Source organism: Aythya ferina, assembly GCF_964211825.1.
Source record: "Aythya ferina genome assembly, chromosome: 1".
In the NCBI taxonomy this organism is placed as follows: Eukaryota; Metazoa; Chordata; class Aves; order Anseriformes; family Anatidae; genus Aythya; species Aythya ferina.
This window is the reverse complement of record NC_140296.1, coordinates 56,562,319-56,579,862: the sequence shown is the minus strand read 5'-3', so window position 1 is coordinate 56,579,862 and position 17,544 is coordinate 56,562,319. Positions and strand designations below refer to the sequence as shown.

The following is a 17,544-nucleotide window of genomic DNA, read 5'->3' as shown; positions in this document are numbered from 1 at the left end:
TCCATTCATTTGTTGTAATACTGTAATTTCGATCTTTGTATAACAAGCTTATGACTCTTCTGAAAGTTCAGGATTCCTTTTTTATTGGAAAAGCTGTATTTAAAAAAAAAACGTAGCACAACTTTAATCGTGTATCAGTTGATCAAAATGCCAGCCGTAATTCTGCTTGGGTTTTGAAATAAGCATCAAAAGCTGAAAAAGCTTTAATTCTCTATGCCCATTATCTGACGTTTAGAGCGAATAAATGCATCTACTTTCATATTAAAATAATGAAGTATGGGGTTACTAATTGTGACTGTCTAGGCATCTTCCATGAATTTGTCATGTCTTTTATTGGTTCTGTCTTGCTGATAAAGTGGGGAGGAGGAGGGATTAAGATTAATTACATCTTCTCCGAGATTAATTTTTTTTTATTTAGTATCTTGGAGAACCAGGGAGCTCCAAACAGTAACACGCCTCTCTCTGTCTATTCTTAGTGAAACCATCATGATAACTGATTAATACAGCTGTCCTAGGCTGGATAGAAAAGTAGTGATTAGCCCATACAAAAATTGCTTGCAATTAACTAACTTCTGGTTTAGAAGAAATGACCACTTAAAGCCTTTTTGTAAAATAGGTGTGGGATTTGGCTTGCTCAGAATATGGGAATACAGAAGAATTTTTGCTTTGCTTCAGGTCTTTCTTCACCTTGACTAAGGGACAAAGGCTTTTAGAGACCTTGAGTTCATTTTTTAAATGACCCATTATGGTCAGTTAACTGATAATGTCTCATTTAGCCACTAAAACCATCTACGTGCATCATTTCCCTTGATTTCTATGGTTCCACTCTTATTTGAAGTATTTCTGCCTTAAAATCAAAGCGCACACAACTGCAGAGCATTGTAGAAATATACGGCGTTATTCTGGTGACACCAGGTGTTGAAAGTAAAAAATGTAATGCATTATGTATTCAGAAGCATGCCTGCGTTAATTGATGGTTATCTGGAAGTAAACAGTCAAGTAGGGAAGCGCTGTCATTTTGCAGTGCTTCGAGTGATCTGTTTTAAAAGAAACGTTCACGTGTTGAAAATCAGAAGCAATGTGTTATTACTCATCTTTTTAAGCCATATCAAAAAGACAACGTGAAATTCTTGTATGATTTCTCTTCTTCCTGTGTCTTAGGTAATGCACTGTTTTGTGATTTGCAGTGCGATCCAGTATAACTAGTTAATTAGATTATTTATTTTTCATAATTAGCATCACTAAGTGATTATTTGCTTAACACAGAAGTAAAATTAATTGAGATTTCCAAAGGTCCCTAGATGCCTGCTGTCAAATCTGGGATAGATTTGTTCAGAATAATACCGTTACTATGCTTGAGGATTTTAAGCTGCCATAGATTGCTGTGCTACATGATATTCAGCAGGGCAGTGGCATTGGGAAGACAGAGACTGACTTGTTCAAGAACAGAAATAGAATTCCTTACTGTCAAGTTGGCCCAAGCAGTTGCTTAAGAATAATTGGTATCTTTTCAGCAGTGTAGGGATAATGCTTAACTTTAATTTTTTTCAATTAACTGAAGTAAAAAAATATGATACTTGCTTAATCTGTAAAATCAGCTTTCCATTGTGAAGTATATTAGATCTGGAAGCGAATGAGTGTTCACCCAGAACTACTTCTTGAAGCTCCCAGACCTAGGTCTAAGTAGGCTGCTACTTAGACCTCCTGGGCCAAGACCTTTCAGGGGAAGCCATCCATTTTTAAAAGCGTGGTGCTGAATTCTTCATGGTATTTAGTGGAGGTTCGTTTGTTTAGTCATAAAATGAAAACCTGTTCCTTGGATCAAGCATCAGTAGCCTTCACAGCTCAAGTTTTCTAAGAAAAGTTGTTAGAACGTCTTGCTGGAGATGAGCTTCTGATGGAGACGGGTGGGTAAATGGCAAATTTTATGGCTGTGGGAGAAGCTTTTAAGAAATGTGTTCGGCTCTGTTTTATTTTATGAATGAAGAAAATGATCAAAGCTCAGGTTTATAAAGTGGGTTGAAGGCATACAGGAATGATGATGTTGGTGCATTTGTAGTCGGAGGAAAGAATGGCTTTCTGCAAAAGCATATGAAGGAGCCGGAATGGCTTTTGGGAGCACCAAGCCATCTCATCTACCTGTAAAGTGGGGCAGAAAATGCAAAGCTGCCCCCCTTGGCTTCAAATGAAATGCATATGTAGAGACACATTTTTGGTCTGATTTTAAATGGTGCGAGTATCTTGTCTGTTTATAAATTTGATATTTATGATAGACTTTCCGGTGTAATGTAGGGCAAGGTACCTTCACAGTGTCACAGAAGCAGTTGCCTGTTTTTTTTTTCTGTGAATCAGCTGCCAGATTCTGTGAATCAACTGAACCTCTCTTACTGATTAAGTTTCTGCAGAATCTGAGAGTTTCATTCAAAACTTTAGAAAAGATTAGTTTTTGTATTAAGCCTTTTTAAAAAAAATCTCCTCTAGTGAATGTCTATTTTGCCTAATAATCCACTGTGGCAAAGCTCTAATGGAGGTGGCAATGATGGGGAAAATCAACAGATGACTTTCCTTTATTAAAAAAAAATATAGGTTTTCTCTTCTTTATGTACACGCATAAATTGTCTGATGTATGTGTAGATTATACCTGGATAAGGGCCTTGCATAACACAGACTACAACATGAATAAATTCAGCCAAACAAACCTGTCTATAATGATCCATGCTGTATGGATCATCATTGGTGTCACCTTTGTGACCACATGGCTATGCTTCATTCTGCAGGATTGACATTTCCTAGAAGTTCCTTACATGCTGTCCACAGCATCACTTGTACATGGCGTTCAACTGAGTGACTTGTATTCTGAGCTGAGCTGACCTGAGAACAGCCTGGCATCTTTGTGTCTCAGGTGAGACTTCATCACGTTATTGCTACCACGTGAGATGAAGTTGGCTCTTGGAATCCGAGAGGTGATCAGAAACCGAGGTCAGATGGGTTGCCTCACAGGCTGGTGAAGGCATCACCAGAAGCAAATCCAGAAAGTTTCTGACCCCATGGCATGCAGAAACTCTTCACTCAGAAGCATAAAGTCATAGGACTTGCCTTTCCTATCCTGCTCACCCTATTCACTGACACTGCAATTGGAAAAAGTAAAGTATGAGGAAGTGAATTGGTGGGTACTCTGCTACTGGGACCTATCTGGAAAGGTGAGATCCCAATACAGCAGAGAATAAAGCAATAGTTATCAATGCTTGTCTCATTTCCAAAGCAAAGCATGGAAAAGGACAAACGGGGTTTCCATTATCACTTCTGTCTCAGGTTCCACTGCACAGGCAGTGGATACTAATTTGGCAGGTACCCTTTTCAGGCTGAAATCTGTGCAATTCCCTTTGGTCTGCTCTGTTGACTACTAATGTAGCCAGTTTTGCTGTGCTTATTACTAATTATTTTGTCCCATATCTGAGGCATGCAAGGAGGCTGTTGTGAGAAATTAAAGCTCGTCTGAGGATATGCTACTTTATACTGGAGGCTTAAAACACTTTTGCTTGGGATCTGCTCCAGTCCACAGCTGGCTACATCTTAAGCCCTTGCCTGAGGCATTCAGCACTTGCTCCAGCCTGTTATACTGTGATATTTACTTGTCTGCCCTCCATGCCTCTTTCCCCAACACTAAGTCTAGATCTGATGGAGAGATGTAGTCAGGCACTCTCTGAGATATTTGAATGCCTTAAGGTATGAGTTTTTTTTCCGATACATGCCTAAAGTAACTTGGAAGACTTATGTCCCTAGAATGTTTTTTTTAAACGCCCCTACCCACACTAAAAAAAAAAAAAAAAAAAAGCTTTTTCAGCTACTTTTTGCTGTCATTGCAGATGAAAAACATGTGGTTTGTATAAGTACGATCCTTCTCAAAATTACTTGGTGCTGGAAAATATGAAACACACTTTCGGCGCGTGGGACCGAACAGTCATTAAATGCAGACATCTGCAACTGCAGAAAAAGAAGTAATAAACGCTTGCTGTAAGATAACTTGCACAACTGTATGCAGAATGCATGTATGAAGAGTAACAGTCTGCATTTGCAAGCCAAAGCCATTTCAGCCCTTTTTATTTTTATCCCTGATAACAAAGTAATAAAATTGAATGATTGAGGAAACGAGTAACTTTCCAGTCTTTGCATTTATGCCTTTCACTGGTGTTTCTGAGTGTGGATGAGGTCTCTTGCGTGCAGTTTTCTAAACAAGATTTTGCCAATACCTTTGTGGTGCCTCCTGTGTTTCTCTGAAATACTTTTGTTTGTCCTGCCCTCTTTACAACAGTATCATGTTGGTGGCTTGCTCAGGTGTCTGTTGTAGCTGATGGAGATGCTGCCTGTGCTGGTGCAGCTATTTCTGTCCAACATCAGTGTGTTTATTCGTGTGAGAAGAGGAAAATCTCTGATGAAAGGGAATGGCTGGAAAATGACCATGTGAATTTCTGAGGACTGCAAAACATATATGATTTTTCTCGAGTATTTTCTCCCAGTCTACAGCTTGGCTTTGTTCTGTAGCCATTGTGCGACTGACCAAAGTACAGTGTCTTGCTTCGTTGCTTGCAACTGCTGAGTCCCCACTTTATATCAGAAGTTCTTGTCAGTGCTTCTTAAGCTTGTGTTTCTGCACTTTGTATCATTTAAAGCCATCTTACTTCGATTATGCACTTCATTGGACATCTAATATGTCCATGGCATGAACCACTCTTCCTCAGGATGCATCATGCATGGATCTGATAGGCACACAACTGCTTGCTGCAGCAGGGCCACTAACAAATAAAATAGCATCAGTTCCCAAGGAATATGACCAGTAGTTTCTCTGTGCTGATTACTTCTATTTTAATGTTGGCTGCTGTAATCTTCCCTTAAGAAACTCCTTATTCATATACAACTCTTCCCTATGGCTTGCTCCGGAGCTATTTTCATTGCATATTAAATTAAATATTTTGTTGTACTCCAGGCCCATTGTGTTAGCCTTGCCTAAGGAGGAAGCAGGTTGTTTTCATGACATTAGTCTGGCTTTTTTTACTTTCAAAACCACGTTGAATATTATTCGCCTTCTCATTTACTTCCACTACTTGGTTCTGTCCTCCTTCCTTCATCAAGTTAGTAACTGAAATTCCTTCTCAAAGGTCACTGAAAAGAGGCTGCACAGCATGTATAAAACTGCTTTCATCTGTATAAATATTTTATTTGTAAATAATTCTGTCTCGTATACATGTCTATATAATTCAGATGAATATTATATATTGTTTTCTATTACAGCTAGAACTCTGGTTTAAGATGCCTTTGGTTAAGGCTTCTTTCCAGGGATCCTGGATGTTGCCAAGAAGACCTACAGTTAGAATAAATTCTACATGCCATAGTAAAACTAAAATAGCGTTGCTTTTTCTTTTTGCAATTGCAAAGATATATCTCAGTAGGAACACCATGTCAGGTAATTATTTCCATCAGTATTTCTTGTGAGCCTCTTGTGGTTCCAGGAGAAGATTTAAGAACTTCTATAGCTGGTTTTGCTGATTCTCCAGTAAATACAGACCTGTGTTAAATTTTGCATCAGACTACAAAACTTATTTCTGCATCAAGAGACTACATCAGTCCTTACCGGAAAGTCAAGGTTTCTTTCAACACATCCTTACAGGACACAAATTGGTAATTTCTTGTCTTCTTGCTTGTCTTTGATTCTACCAGCCAGGATATTTGAGGTTCTGGTCACTACATCTTCTGGATCTGAAAGCAGTTGCTCCAGTGCCTTGCTATGAGCCATTTCAGGCTTTTTGGATGCCCCCAGAATATATATTTGTTTCTTCCATGTAGCAGATAGCAGACCAATAAATGTATTTGCTTTTAGATAAAGATGCTTTCGCAGTTGATGAAGAAAGAGACAAGGTATGTTTCAGATTTCACTGCAAGATTTTGCAAGTGCTTCTTAGAGAACAAAAAATCAAGATCAGGAAAGTTGAAATAACTCATTGGTTTTCTTTTCATGATGATCTGTGACTTTTTATCTTTTTTTATTGTAAACTTAGTACTAGTTTCTAAACAGAAGTGATATACCTCAGTGGGACTGAAGTAATTACAGACATCTGCTCATGGTTCTCTGTAGTTTCCATGTGGGGATCTGTTTTGTTTTGTTTTGCCTTTTAGTGTACTAGAAAATGATGGAAAAGATTTATTACTAAGATAGGGATTAGCTCTTTATTTTTGACTTGAAAAAGGCCTTTTTATTAAATAAAACTACCTGATATGCATACCTTATCAAAGAAAGGCTTGCATATTTAATTAATTAGGCAAGTAAAATAATGGCAGTTAGTGAATTAATCTGATTTGCTTCATTTCCAATATCTCATGTGCTAAATATTACGCTTCTCCACAAATCTGATTCATGGACTGAAAGGAATGAAGCCTCCCTTCTCTCTTAAAAAACAGAACAACATTCATAACCTATTTCTTAGCCTTAAAAAACTTGACCTGAATAAATTAAATAAAGTGAAGGGAAAATATTTCTGTATATCACAGAAGGAGGATCTGCTGAATATTTTTTTTTCCTCATTTTCCAATGTCTGTACAGTGACTGTCTCCAGATCAGTGGTCTGACTTGTTTCAGAGCTTTATTAGCCAGCCAGTAATTTTACAATTCCACTTTATTAATATCATAATCCTCCAGCTTTCCACGTGTGTGTGCTCAGTAACCTCATCTGTGCTCCTCCAAATGTCAAGAAGGGCTTCTCCTTCTTCTGCTGCGAGTTAGTGGCACGCATACGCTCATGTTGATACATTTTCATTTATATCGTCTGTGTGCCTATACCATGTTATCCACAGCCCTTCTGCATGACCCTGCTTCAGAACAAGCATGCTTGGCCATCACCCCACGCTGTCCGTACCCTTCCTGGCTGAGTTTTTAAAATAGTGTCTGCATTTAACTCTGGTGATTCCTCCGGTACAGCTGGTTTTAATCTTTCTCTCTCTTCTTTTGTGGGCCACTGGTATTTTCCAAGAAAAGCACGGTTCTCTATAGAAATTTTATGTACATACATAAATGCTATAAAAGCGTATGAATTACCTTTCCTTGGCCCTTAAAAGTCACCCATCATTTCCCAAGGAATCATAGCCAGAAAAAAAGCAGCCTGTTGGGGTTTCCTTAAGTTTCGTTTCTACCAAGTTAGTTCGTTTGTGTTTCAGTAACTGGCCTACACTGGTACATGTAGGTGCTTTCCAGGATAAAAAAACAAGCTGAGTACTACGTGCCCCTACTCCTCCAGCTGCCAGGCCAGGACCTCTCGCCCTCATCAGTCTCATCATGAGGCCTGAGGTGGCACCACCTGGATGCTAGCAGAAGTCACTGCGTGCCACCTGGGCAGCTGGAGGCTCTCAGCATCCTTCCCACAGGGCCAACAGGAAGGTGTGCAAGGGCCTCCAGAGCAGCCGGCTCCTGCTGCAGGAGGCCACGGCTGCTGAATGCTGCTTGAAAGCCTCCTTTCCAAGTCAAGCCACATCCCTGAGGGACGAGGGGAAGGAAATCTCCGAAGAGCAGATTTGGCTGTGCCGTGACCAGCCGGGCATCTCTCTGCTCCTTACAAAGCATTATTGTGCAGTGGCTTCCCCGTCCTGTTCCAGCACCGCTTTGTGGCGAGGCACCTTGCGATCTAGCACAGACCTGATCTTTTCCCCCTTCCATTTTTCTCTCTCTCCATCTTTTCAGCACAGAAAAATATGTTCCCATGCTTAGGTACTCAGAGTGTTTGCTGCGTTTCGCAGGCTGAGATGCTCTTCCCGATCCAAAACAACTAACTGAACATTCTGGGCATTGGCATGTAAATCAGTGTGCTGACCTCGCTGGGAAAACCCGTCCCAGCTTCAGACTGTATTCTGAGCCTCAGGATGTCGGCGGTTTGAATCAAGGCGGTATGCCCTGCATGTCAATGACAGAAACCACTTCAAATTCACTGTGGTGTTTGAAACCGTACAGGGAGCACAGCTAGCATAATGGGGCTGTGCTATCAGAAATTGTTCTCTACTTTTTTTTTTTTCCCATAATGGTGATCTGGTGTTTAAAGTAAATGTTCTTTTTATTTCCTCTGTCTCCTTTTGAATAGATATAACAGCTTAAGCCTCCGTGTTAGGGGGGTGGTTTGACACCAATGTGTAGGTAAGCACCACCATGCCACTCTTGCTCCCCCTCCTCGACAGAACAGGGGGAGAAAAATACGATGGAAATGCTGGGACGTCTTGTATGCACCATGACAGTCACTGCCTCTGGGTTGGAAAGCTTCTGGGCCACAAGTCTGTAACCCAAGCACTGTCTTTGTGTCCTGTTCTTAGCTCTTGATGAGGAATCTGTTGACCACTATCACGTGTGGGATACGTGGCTCATTTTTGTCGTGGCTTGTTGTGGTCATTCTTATGTCCCATGTTTTTATAGAGAGCTGTTTGTTTGTGTACGTGGAAGACAAATGGTCCCTTCTGTAAAACCTTTACTTCTATTTGTAGGTGATATGCAGGAGCCCTGATAGCTCCTCTTCAAGCTTAACAACTTCCACTTTTTTGATCTGTGTCCCAAAATAACAGCTGTGGACTCCTTTTCTCCGTGCTCTGCCCTGAGCTCAGTTTAACTGTTTCTACAGTCCACAAGTGTATGAGTTGTGGTGTCAAAAACTTGATACAATAAGCTGTTAGAGGCTTATACATGTATAATGATAATATTATTACTTAATAATAATGCTATGACAAAACAGTCAATAATACTGATCTAGTATCATGGGTGTGCAACTATTTCTTTTTTACCAACACAGTTTGTCCACATCCGTTGACTTTCCGTTGTCTTCATGCTCCTTTTCTCATCCTCCTTACGTGCTTCCAGTCCCCTCCAGTCTCTGCACTTTAACATTTAGCAGATTAAATGGTCTAAAAATGCATCCAGCGTGTTTCTGCAGTGTGTCCCGGCATCGTTTTGTGTGTGGTGGCTTTAGCCGATTGCCTTTTAGAGCCCTCTTTAGCAGCTCCTAACTTTTACTTTGGGAATGAAGCTCTTCCAGTAACAGTAAATATATATATAATGAGATTTCTCTATGAAATAGAGCTGAAAGTGACTGGAAACGGTTTCAAACAGATAAAAAGCAAATGTTTGCCCTGGTGCCGAGTCAGCGCGAGGAATTAGAGCAGCGGTGTGATTGATGCCTGTCAGGAGGGAGGGCTTCCGTGCTCTGGCTCCCAGTGCCAAACATCAGGATACCCAAGCTTAAGTGTGGGCGTATTTGTTGGTTCGGGGATATAAGCTGTCCGAGGGTGAAAGGAAAAATCTCGGTGAAGTGCCGTCCCAGGTAGTGCCCGGTAGTGTCCAACGTGGCATTGGTTACCATAATACCGTTGTTTGTTTTCACAAAGCAGCACCTCAGAGTTTCTGAGCGAGCGACTGCTGCGAGGAGACCGTAACCTCTGGATTTCAAAGGAGCCATCGTTTCGCTGCTGCCTCTGTGGTTAATGTAAGAAAGGTGTCTTGCCATAAACTTTTCCGAGGCATTCAGCAAGGTTGGAAAGGGGTCGGCCCGGGCAGGAAGCCCTTGTCTGTGCTATAAAGAAAATAGCAAGTAACAAAATGAAAGCATCAAAGGACCAACAGGATGCAGTCCCATGAGTCCTCTCTGGCATGTTAGTCCTGCTTGAAAGTTAGCATTGAGTGAAGAGTGACCTTAAAACTCGCTTCATTCAAACAGACTGGGCTCAAGTTTAAAGTTCAAGGCGTTTTGTTTTTTCACCTGTTTCCTACAGTTTTAAGAAACTTCTGAAGAATTAATGTGTAACTATATCTGGTCACTGAGCCAGCGCTAAGCATTTTTCTCAAGGGAAAATAATGTTACTGTATGGAGGGCAAGAAATGGATACTTTCTGAGCTGCAAGGAAAAGCCTCAGCAAAACAAAACCCGAACCCACCGCTACCGCAATCACAAAGGGCCCAGGAGCCAGCCTGACGCACGGAGTGCTGCTCACTTCAGTTTTGGAAGAAGCTGGTAGGACCCAATCATCATCCGAGTCACAGAGGTTGTGCCACCCCTGCTTTTATCTGAACCCAGCAGCACCTTCTGCCTTCTCCATCCTAAAGCTGTTACTTCATTTTCTGATCTTTGCCTCTCACCCAGCGAAGGGAGCAGCAACGGAGCCCACGAGCGGGTCGGCCGGTTGCCTTTTTCCTAGCTGGAGGAGGCGACACGGATCTCATTCGCGTTCCCCCACATCATTAAATTTTAATGATCCCAGCATGAATATTGCATGAAAGTACTTTCTGAATGGGTTTGTTTTGCCCTGGCAGCTAATACTCAGCGTAAAGTCTGATTTTTATTTCCTTTTTTATTTTTTTTTCCCCTCTAAGGTAGCTCAGTAGAGGGATGAAGTGTCAAACCGGATTAAGTGAGAAAAGGCAACGTTTCATTGGCACTGTAGGTTATCCGTTGAAGCGATGCCGTCTGGAGCTCTTTTCAGCTGCTCAGTGGAAGTCTGTGAAATGACCCTCAAATAAAATTCTGCTCTTTACTCTCCTTGCCACAAGGTGGCCAAAAATGGTTTGAAAGCACAGATATGAGTGCTGGGAATTATGCTGGTGCCTGGAGCAGCCTGCCCAGAACTCAGTACGCAGCGTGCGGGAGATTGAATTTATTACACAGAAAATTATATCAATTTTATTTATCAGGAGCTGCATTCAGAAAATGTTTCTACCAACTCTTCATTTCACTCACTTCCAAGCTCGGGCTCAGTTTTGTTTTTTAAACTAAACAAAAAGTCAGTGTGATCAGCTTATCCCAAGCAGATGACAGGAAGATCCGTGACCGTGAAGGGGCGAGGGAAGTTCAGCCGCCAGCCTTCTCCTGAAGCCACAACGGTGGAAGTGCTGCGAATTTGAGGCTCGGAAGGCACCAAGTCTGCACGGACTGGGACTGAGACTTCCAGTTCCTACTCAGTCTCCGTTTAGCCTGCCTGGTGAATTCGTGCACTTAAATGTTGGCACAGGAACACGTACCCAAACCTGGGCTAATGAGTTTTGTTGTTGCTGCTGTTGAGTTTTGTGGGACCAGCACTTTTTTTCATGCCAGGTGCATTCCTGTAAATCCCTCTGAAGGGAACGTTTCCAAGCAGCCGGACGCTGCGCAGTCAGAAACGTGCGCTTCATTTTCGCCAATTTCAGGAGTTGTCTCACTTTTCCCCGAAAACTTTTCGGAAGTTTATCTTGAGATATACAGTAGGGAGAGATCTTTAGTTTAATGGAAATGAAGCATATCTTTTCCCTACAGATGCACCACTCGGCATTGAGCTTTTTATGTGTGTTTTACATTCAGCTTTTTATTTTTTAAGTTATTAACTCTGACAAGTAACCTCTTGGTTGTGAACAATTTAATTCACAACTCATTTTTCTGATTCAAAGTGAACACGAGTGCCCTAATCCCCTAATGGGAATTAATTGCATGTTTCAGTGCTTAACTCTGATCCTTTCTCAATCCCCACTGGGACAAGTTTCTTCCTGAAAGATCTGTGTTTGTTATTCAAAACACAATCTGAAAGGTAATGATTTTTCTTATAGAAAGGAGTCAGACCAACTGAATATTAATGTCCTTTTTATTGTGAGGGAATGAGCTGCATCCAAAAAAACTCATTTATGTCATCAAGGATAAATTACCCTGAAGTATATCTGATAAAATACGGGGGGGAGAAGTGGTGTAGTCTTTTTCCTGAATTGAAAGCTGTTTGCCAGTAAATAAAGGCACACACCACTTTTTTTTTTTTTTTTTTTTTTTACTGAAAAACTGTATTCTGTTAGAGAAAAGCTGTTTATTCACCAAGGGAGGAATTGCTTTGCTACTGGTTAAGAGGCTTGCTTATTTTAAATGACACTCCTCCAGGCCAGTACCATACCATTTTTGATAGCCTAACTATCTAGCAATTTATTAAAGTAAGACTAAATAGCTGAAAACACATTAATTTTCTTCTTTCAGTTGTTTTTTTTTTTTTTTTATTTCTTTTCGAACTCTGAATGTTGTTTAATAACAAATGGAGCTGCATGTGCTCCTCTGGTGGGCAATGGGTGGCTGCCCTGGTGGGTGATGCTGAGGCAGGCTCTGAGCAGGTACTGACTGAGGGCAAATTCGGGAAAAACTTCATTTGCCCTGCAGAAAGAAAGGAGAATGAACAGGGCAGAGTGCGAAAAATAGATGAGGACCTATGAAAGTATGATTATTTTTTTCCTGTCTTTCAGGAATGCCAGTCTTCTACCCAGTTTAAACCAGTTTTGAGTGTTTTATGCTGCTAGGTAAATTTTGAACAAAATTGTTCAGGGGCTGTTTTCAAGAGATGGCTGGCACGTGTGCAAAACAGCGGCTACAGGCCAAGGTGGCTTGAAAGACCTGAAAAGGACTTGGGGATGTGTCTGACCTGGCCTTTCTGCCAGCAGCCATCATTTAGTTTTGGTAGCACTGAAATACGGGATCCCCCCTCACCCACAAGATAGGTGAGGGCACTTGTGCCGACACCATCCCCTGGCCTGGCCTCGTCAAGTCAGCCTGTGAGGTTTGTCAGCTAGGAGTCATTCAAAGCCCTGAGGAGAAATTGGTGTTCCCTCCTTCTCCTGGATGGGTGAGACAAGTGTGTCCTTGTGCTTGTGACAGCAGCTTGGCAGCCCAGCCTGGCTCTGGGGGTGACCCCGGCGGCTTCCCCAGCTCCTGCTGGGCGATGCTGGTGTCTGGCGGCCTCATTCACCTCAGCCAGCGGCGGGACCGCAGGCCCGGGGCTGTGGGAGCCCTCAGTGTGTCCCCAAAAGGCCTCACCAGCAGGTTAAGCTCAACCTGCTCCCCTGTCAGGCCACCTGGTTGGGCAGTACGGGTTTTTCAGGCCTGGTGTTCAAGGCTTTGCGTTCCCCTCCATGCCCAGCAGCTGCTTTTCCTCCCTGACAAGCAGGGGAGAAATCATCCCATGGCTTCACCCCTGCAAGTTTTAACAGGTGGGATTGACCACAGCTACTTTACCTTAAATGCAGCAGAGCGATATAGTAAGGTGTTTGAACCTGTTTTGTTTTGCTTTGTTTTAGGGTGTGCTAATTGGAGCTTGTTCCCATCGCTGGGATGGCTCCCTGGGTGCCTTTAGGTATGTTACTGAGCGTGGCACCGTCCCCACTGCATGCAGCATGGCTCCAATATAATCACGAGAGAGGGAGGGAGGAAAAAAAAAAGAAAAAAAAAAAGGCTTGAAGCTTTTACTCTGTCTCAGCACTGTGTTGGCTGCTGTCGTGGCATCCTTGGAGAAACAATGGGATGCCATTTGATTACAGCAAAGAACTGCAAGAGGGACGTCCCCCTGCTGTCTGTCTTTCTACAGTGTTTGAAAAGTTTAAGGACCAATTTGAATTTTTAGCACGATTTTTTTAAATGAGATCAATTTTGCATGTGCCCAAACAGCCTCGCACGTACACCCCATCTCGGCGTGCATGCATTCCTTTAGTCCGTGCTGCACTTTCAGCTGGCCACGTGTGTAACATCCACCTTTTTGTCTTTCTGCTGCTTTTTCAGGTACGATGGCTCGTGTCTTCGTGTACGGCACGCTTAAGAAGGGCCAGCCCAACTACAAGCACATGATAAACACCGCCAAGGGGGTAGCGAAATACCAAGGAAGGGGCCGCACCGTGGAGAAGTACCCTCTAGTGATCGCAGGGAAATACAACATCCCTTTCATGCTGAACATCCCGGGCACGGGGCACCATGTGGCCGGGGAGATTTACACCGTGGACGACCAGATGCTGCAGTTCCTTGATGAGTTCGAAGGCTGCCCAGACATGTACCAGCGCACGACGATGAGAATCGAGGTGGTGGAGTGGGAAGGGAAAAGCAGCGCGGCCGGGAGCAGCGTGATGGAGTGCTTTGTGTACAGCACGACCACCTACCAGCCCGAGTGGGTCCAGCTGCCCTACCATGACAATTACGATTCCTCCGGGACTCACGGCCTCTCCTACGTGCTGCGCGAGAGCAGGGATTAAGCCAGCGCAGCCCCGCCGAAGGCTCAGTAGCGCGGTAGCACCTTCCAGGAAACCCGTAATGCCCTTGTATTAAAACCCGATATCTCTTGTAACCTCCCAAACCTGGGTGCGTTGGCTTTAGCGTGCCGTAGGCCTGGAGGCTGGCACGCAGCCCCGGCTAGGCACAGCCTGCTGCCCCCACTAACACAGCCTAACTGGTTTCGCATGACGCCTGAACCACGCGTATCTGTCTGCGCGCACCCCTCTGGGGGTTTGGGTTTTATCCTCCACCACCCCCAGCCTCGCCTCAAGTACGGGGCTGAGGTGAGTGAAAGGCAGATGAACACACTAATTTCTTCTTACCAGAATTGATAAATTTATCACGTGTGTTCTCCAAGGCGGGCGGCGAAATAATGATGCTGTTGCACTAATAGCTACAACTGATTTTTAAAAATTGTATCTGCAAACAAAGTAAAACACACCTCGCATTTAATATTGCTTTGCGTGTGGTAGGCTACTGAATGTAAACAAACTGGGCAAACAAATGTGTCTTGGGGGAAGAAATGACCATACCGATAGCCTGCACTTCAAGGAAAACCTGAAATTGCTGTAGAAATAGAGGGGAGAGAATTTAACAATGACTATTCCTACTCTGTGATGCAATGTTTTTCTGAACTGGAGATGATTATTTTTAAAACATGTTTAGTTTTATGAGAAGAGATATTAAAGAAATATTAAATACTAAAGAGAATTACATTTCAAGTCGTATTTTTAATTTAGCATCCTACTAAGCACTTTAGGTACTATTTCAGTTTAATAAGGGATGGGGGGAGCTGGGAGTTGGGGGCCAGAGAAAGCAAACCTGATTTCAGCTGCCCACCACAGTGCACCTGCACCTGGGGCGGGCACAATGTCCAGATGACTTTTAACCAAGCACTTTAATGCAGAACTTGCAGTCAGATGCAGTCTGAAATTCTTACCGGGGGGAGATTATTACTCACCTACTCATATTATAATATTAAAGAAATCCCCAAAAGGACCTGTATGTGATTATTGCAACATTTAAAGTGCCAAAAAAAAAAAAAAGACAAAAAGAAGACTGTTGTCCCCATGACCCAACCACTGGTGCTGATTTCTGTACAGTCTGGGGAATCTGTGGCTCTCTCCTGTGCCTTGTATTTCCTTCAACCGTGGTGTTTGGGGCATAGATATCGTACAAAATACAAAGCTGCCGAAGGGACAAGGCTGTGTGCTGTGCAGTGAGCCAAGGTACAATGAAATGTACTGAGGAGCCCATTACAAACAAGCTTGTACTTTGCGTCATTGCCAGGAGCTCTGGGATGGCCAGAGGAGGTCAGCGCAGGGATCCAGGGTAAGCAATCAGCCTAAAAACTTCATTAGGAACAGGCGCTGCTGCAGTTCAAGCAGAAAAACAGACCAAGAGCTTGTTTCTGCAGTAAGCAAAGTAAATACCGTTCAAGTAGAATATTCTTTTTTTTTTTTTTCTTCCTTAGTTCTCCTCTTTAGGCAAGCTGCTGTCTGAACGAATCATGCCCCAAGACAGCATTATGGATGTTCCTAGGAAAGGCTGCAGGGGCTCTGCCTCAGTTTCTCCAACTGCAAAAGCAATGCTGTGCTAGGAGGTCGGGTACTGCCCAAACACTCGCCTTAGTCATTGGAAAGAGAAGTAAACTGAGCAACAAAGCAGAGCCCTCTGCAAAATTATTCCCCCCCGTTGGCCATACTATAGTCAGCAGCTTTTCAGTGACACGACCAATGCACTGTCAGTCATGTTCCAAGCAGAATGAACATTTCTGGAGAAAAAAATGAGTCACAGACTGGCTTTTGGTTTTGTTTTCTTTCTTTCATCTTCCTGTAAAGGGCCTATCTCTGGCCAGAGGGTTGTTTGCTTGGTTGTTTTCTGGGAATTAGCAGAACCCAGCGCATCCTAAGCAAGAAACTACCGGCAAGCCCCCTCCTCGCTGAGGCAAAGCAGGGCCGGTGAGGCTGCCACAGGCACAGCCCCATGGCCTGGCTCCAGCCCCGGCAGCAGCAGAGGCCCCAGCAAGAGCTCTGGGGGACTGCGGGGACACCACCACGCCTGGGGGGCTGCAGCTGCCGACCTGGGGCTGGATGGGTTGGTGGAAGAAAGAGCCCTCGGATAACCACACGCTAACCCTGTGAACCCAGCAGACTTGTGGTATCTGCGCCTGCCTGTGGCACTGAGCTCCTGAGCTCAGAAAGAAAAATAAATGGTTGTTTAATGTGACCAAAGTCACTGCAGTCACAGGGCACAGGGGTGTGACAGGAGTGATGGTTCTTGCGCCTTCGCAGGATTCATAACAGAAAACCTAAAAATAAGTAGTAGGAGGCGTTTTACAGCCTAAGAAAGGACCTGCATCTCTTTTATGATGGATGCTTTTAAAACAGCTTTTAACAGTAGTTTTTCAAAGCTTATTAATGCCAAAAATACACATATAATCACCAGACCCTCTCACTTCTCTTTATATCTCTTAAATATTCTTCCTCTCCGGGCCTTACCTGGTTTCCCATACCAGATACACAGCTCTCCTGTAGGATATGTGCACATGATTAGTGTTATGAACAGCCCTTGTTCCTCACAGAGCCTTTAAAAGGAGACTGCACAACAAAAGGTCAGGCACCTGGGTCTCTCTTTCCCAGAGGAGTTCAGGGGGCAGCGTGCTTGGCCTGAGGGCCAGCAAGTGCCTCCAGCAATACCTTGGGGCAGCTAAGGGGATTCGAGGACTGTGCCAGCTCCTTCTGGAAGGTCTCGCATCCAGTAATCAATAGAAAGAAGATAAAGGGGAGGGCAGTTGAGTACAGAGTCTGAATAAAAGAAGAAAATTCCCTTACAACTGCAAATGAAAATAGATGGGGAAAAATCTGCGCTAGCAAAACAAAGCATCTAACCCGAAATTTAAAGCTAGGCTGTACAAAGGCTTCAAATTAGTACAATAAATCTGACCAGAATTTAAGCCATTGGCAGTAATTGTTCAGTGCTTACACAGAGTTTAAGGGAAACTGCTCAGTTCATTCAGTGGTTAATTTGTCACTCACCAACCATTCTGTACATTTGTCTCGGGCCTCGAACCAGTGATATAACCATGGAGAAGATTAATTAGCTTTGGGCTTTTGTCGTGTTTTCTTAAAAAGAGGCTTTTTCTGTTTTAACGCAGAAATAGCATTTTATTGATTCTATATGATCCTGAAAAATCAAAGAATTACAAAGGTTATGTACAAGTATTTCTGGAAGTAAAAATCTGGGATCTGTTGCCAAGGTTTAGTATCTGTGTTTGCTGTCTTAACCACTGATACAATAAATATGACTGTATAAAATCTTCTGTGTAGGACTGTCCATCTTCTGTGTTGAATTGCCTTCATTTTACTTTACGGATGGAAACAATAAAGGTTTAGGTAATTCAGCAGCGGGAAGGCAACCTTCACTCCAGTTCCACCAGCAGATCTCCTTCTCCAACAGTATCACCAGCTTTGCAGTGCACAGCTTTCAC

General features: G+C 43.2%; 2 protein-coding genes across 5 annotated transcripts in view; one reads left to right on the top strand and one right to left on the bottom strand.

Annotated features, from left to right (window-relative positions):
* GGACT (gamma-glutamylamine cyclotransferase) overlaps positions 1 to 14,765 on the top strand; it is a 27,843-nt gene extending 13,078 nt beyond the window's left edge. The window contains exons 2-3 of one of the 2 annotated variants that reach the window (XM_084505559.1): positions 13,094 to 13,149; positions 13,572 to 14,765. In XM_084505559.1, coding sequence (XP_084361685.1) covers positions 13,128 to 13,149; positions 13,572 to 14,035 — 486 coding nt within the window. In that variant the 5' untranslated portion in view covers positions 13,094 to 13,127 and the 3' untranslated portion in view covers positions 14,036 to 14,765. The remainder of the gene's footprint in view (positions 1 to 13,093; positions 13,150 to 13,571) is intronic. The other variant, XM_084505560.1, reaches the window with a different exon arrangement.
* The window catches only part of PCCA (propionyl-CoA carboxylase subunit alpha), a 286,474-nt gene continuing 282,860 nt past the window's right edge, over positions 13,931 to 17,544 (bottom strand). For all 3 annotated transcript variants that reach the window (XM_084505549.1, XM_084505550.1, XM_084505551.1), the window contains one exon: positions 13,931 to 17,544. In XM_084505549.1, the coding sequence (XP_084361675.1) occupies positions 17,476 to 17,544 (69 nt within the window). In that variant the 3' untranslated portion in view covers positions 13,931 to 17,475.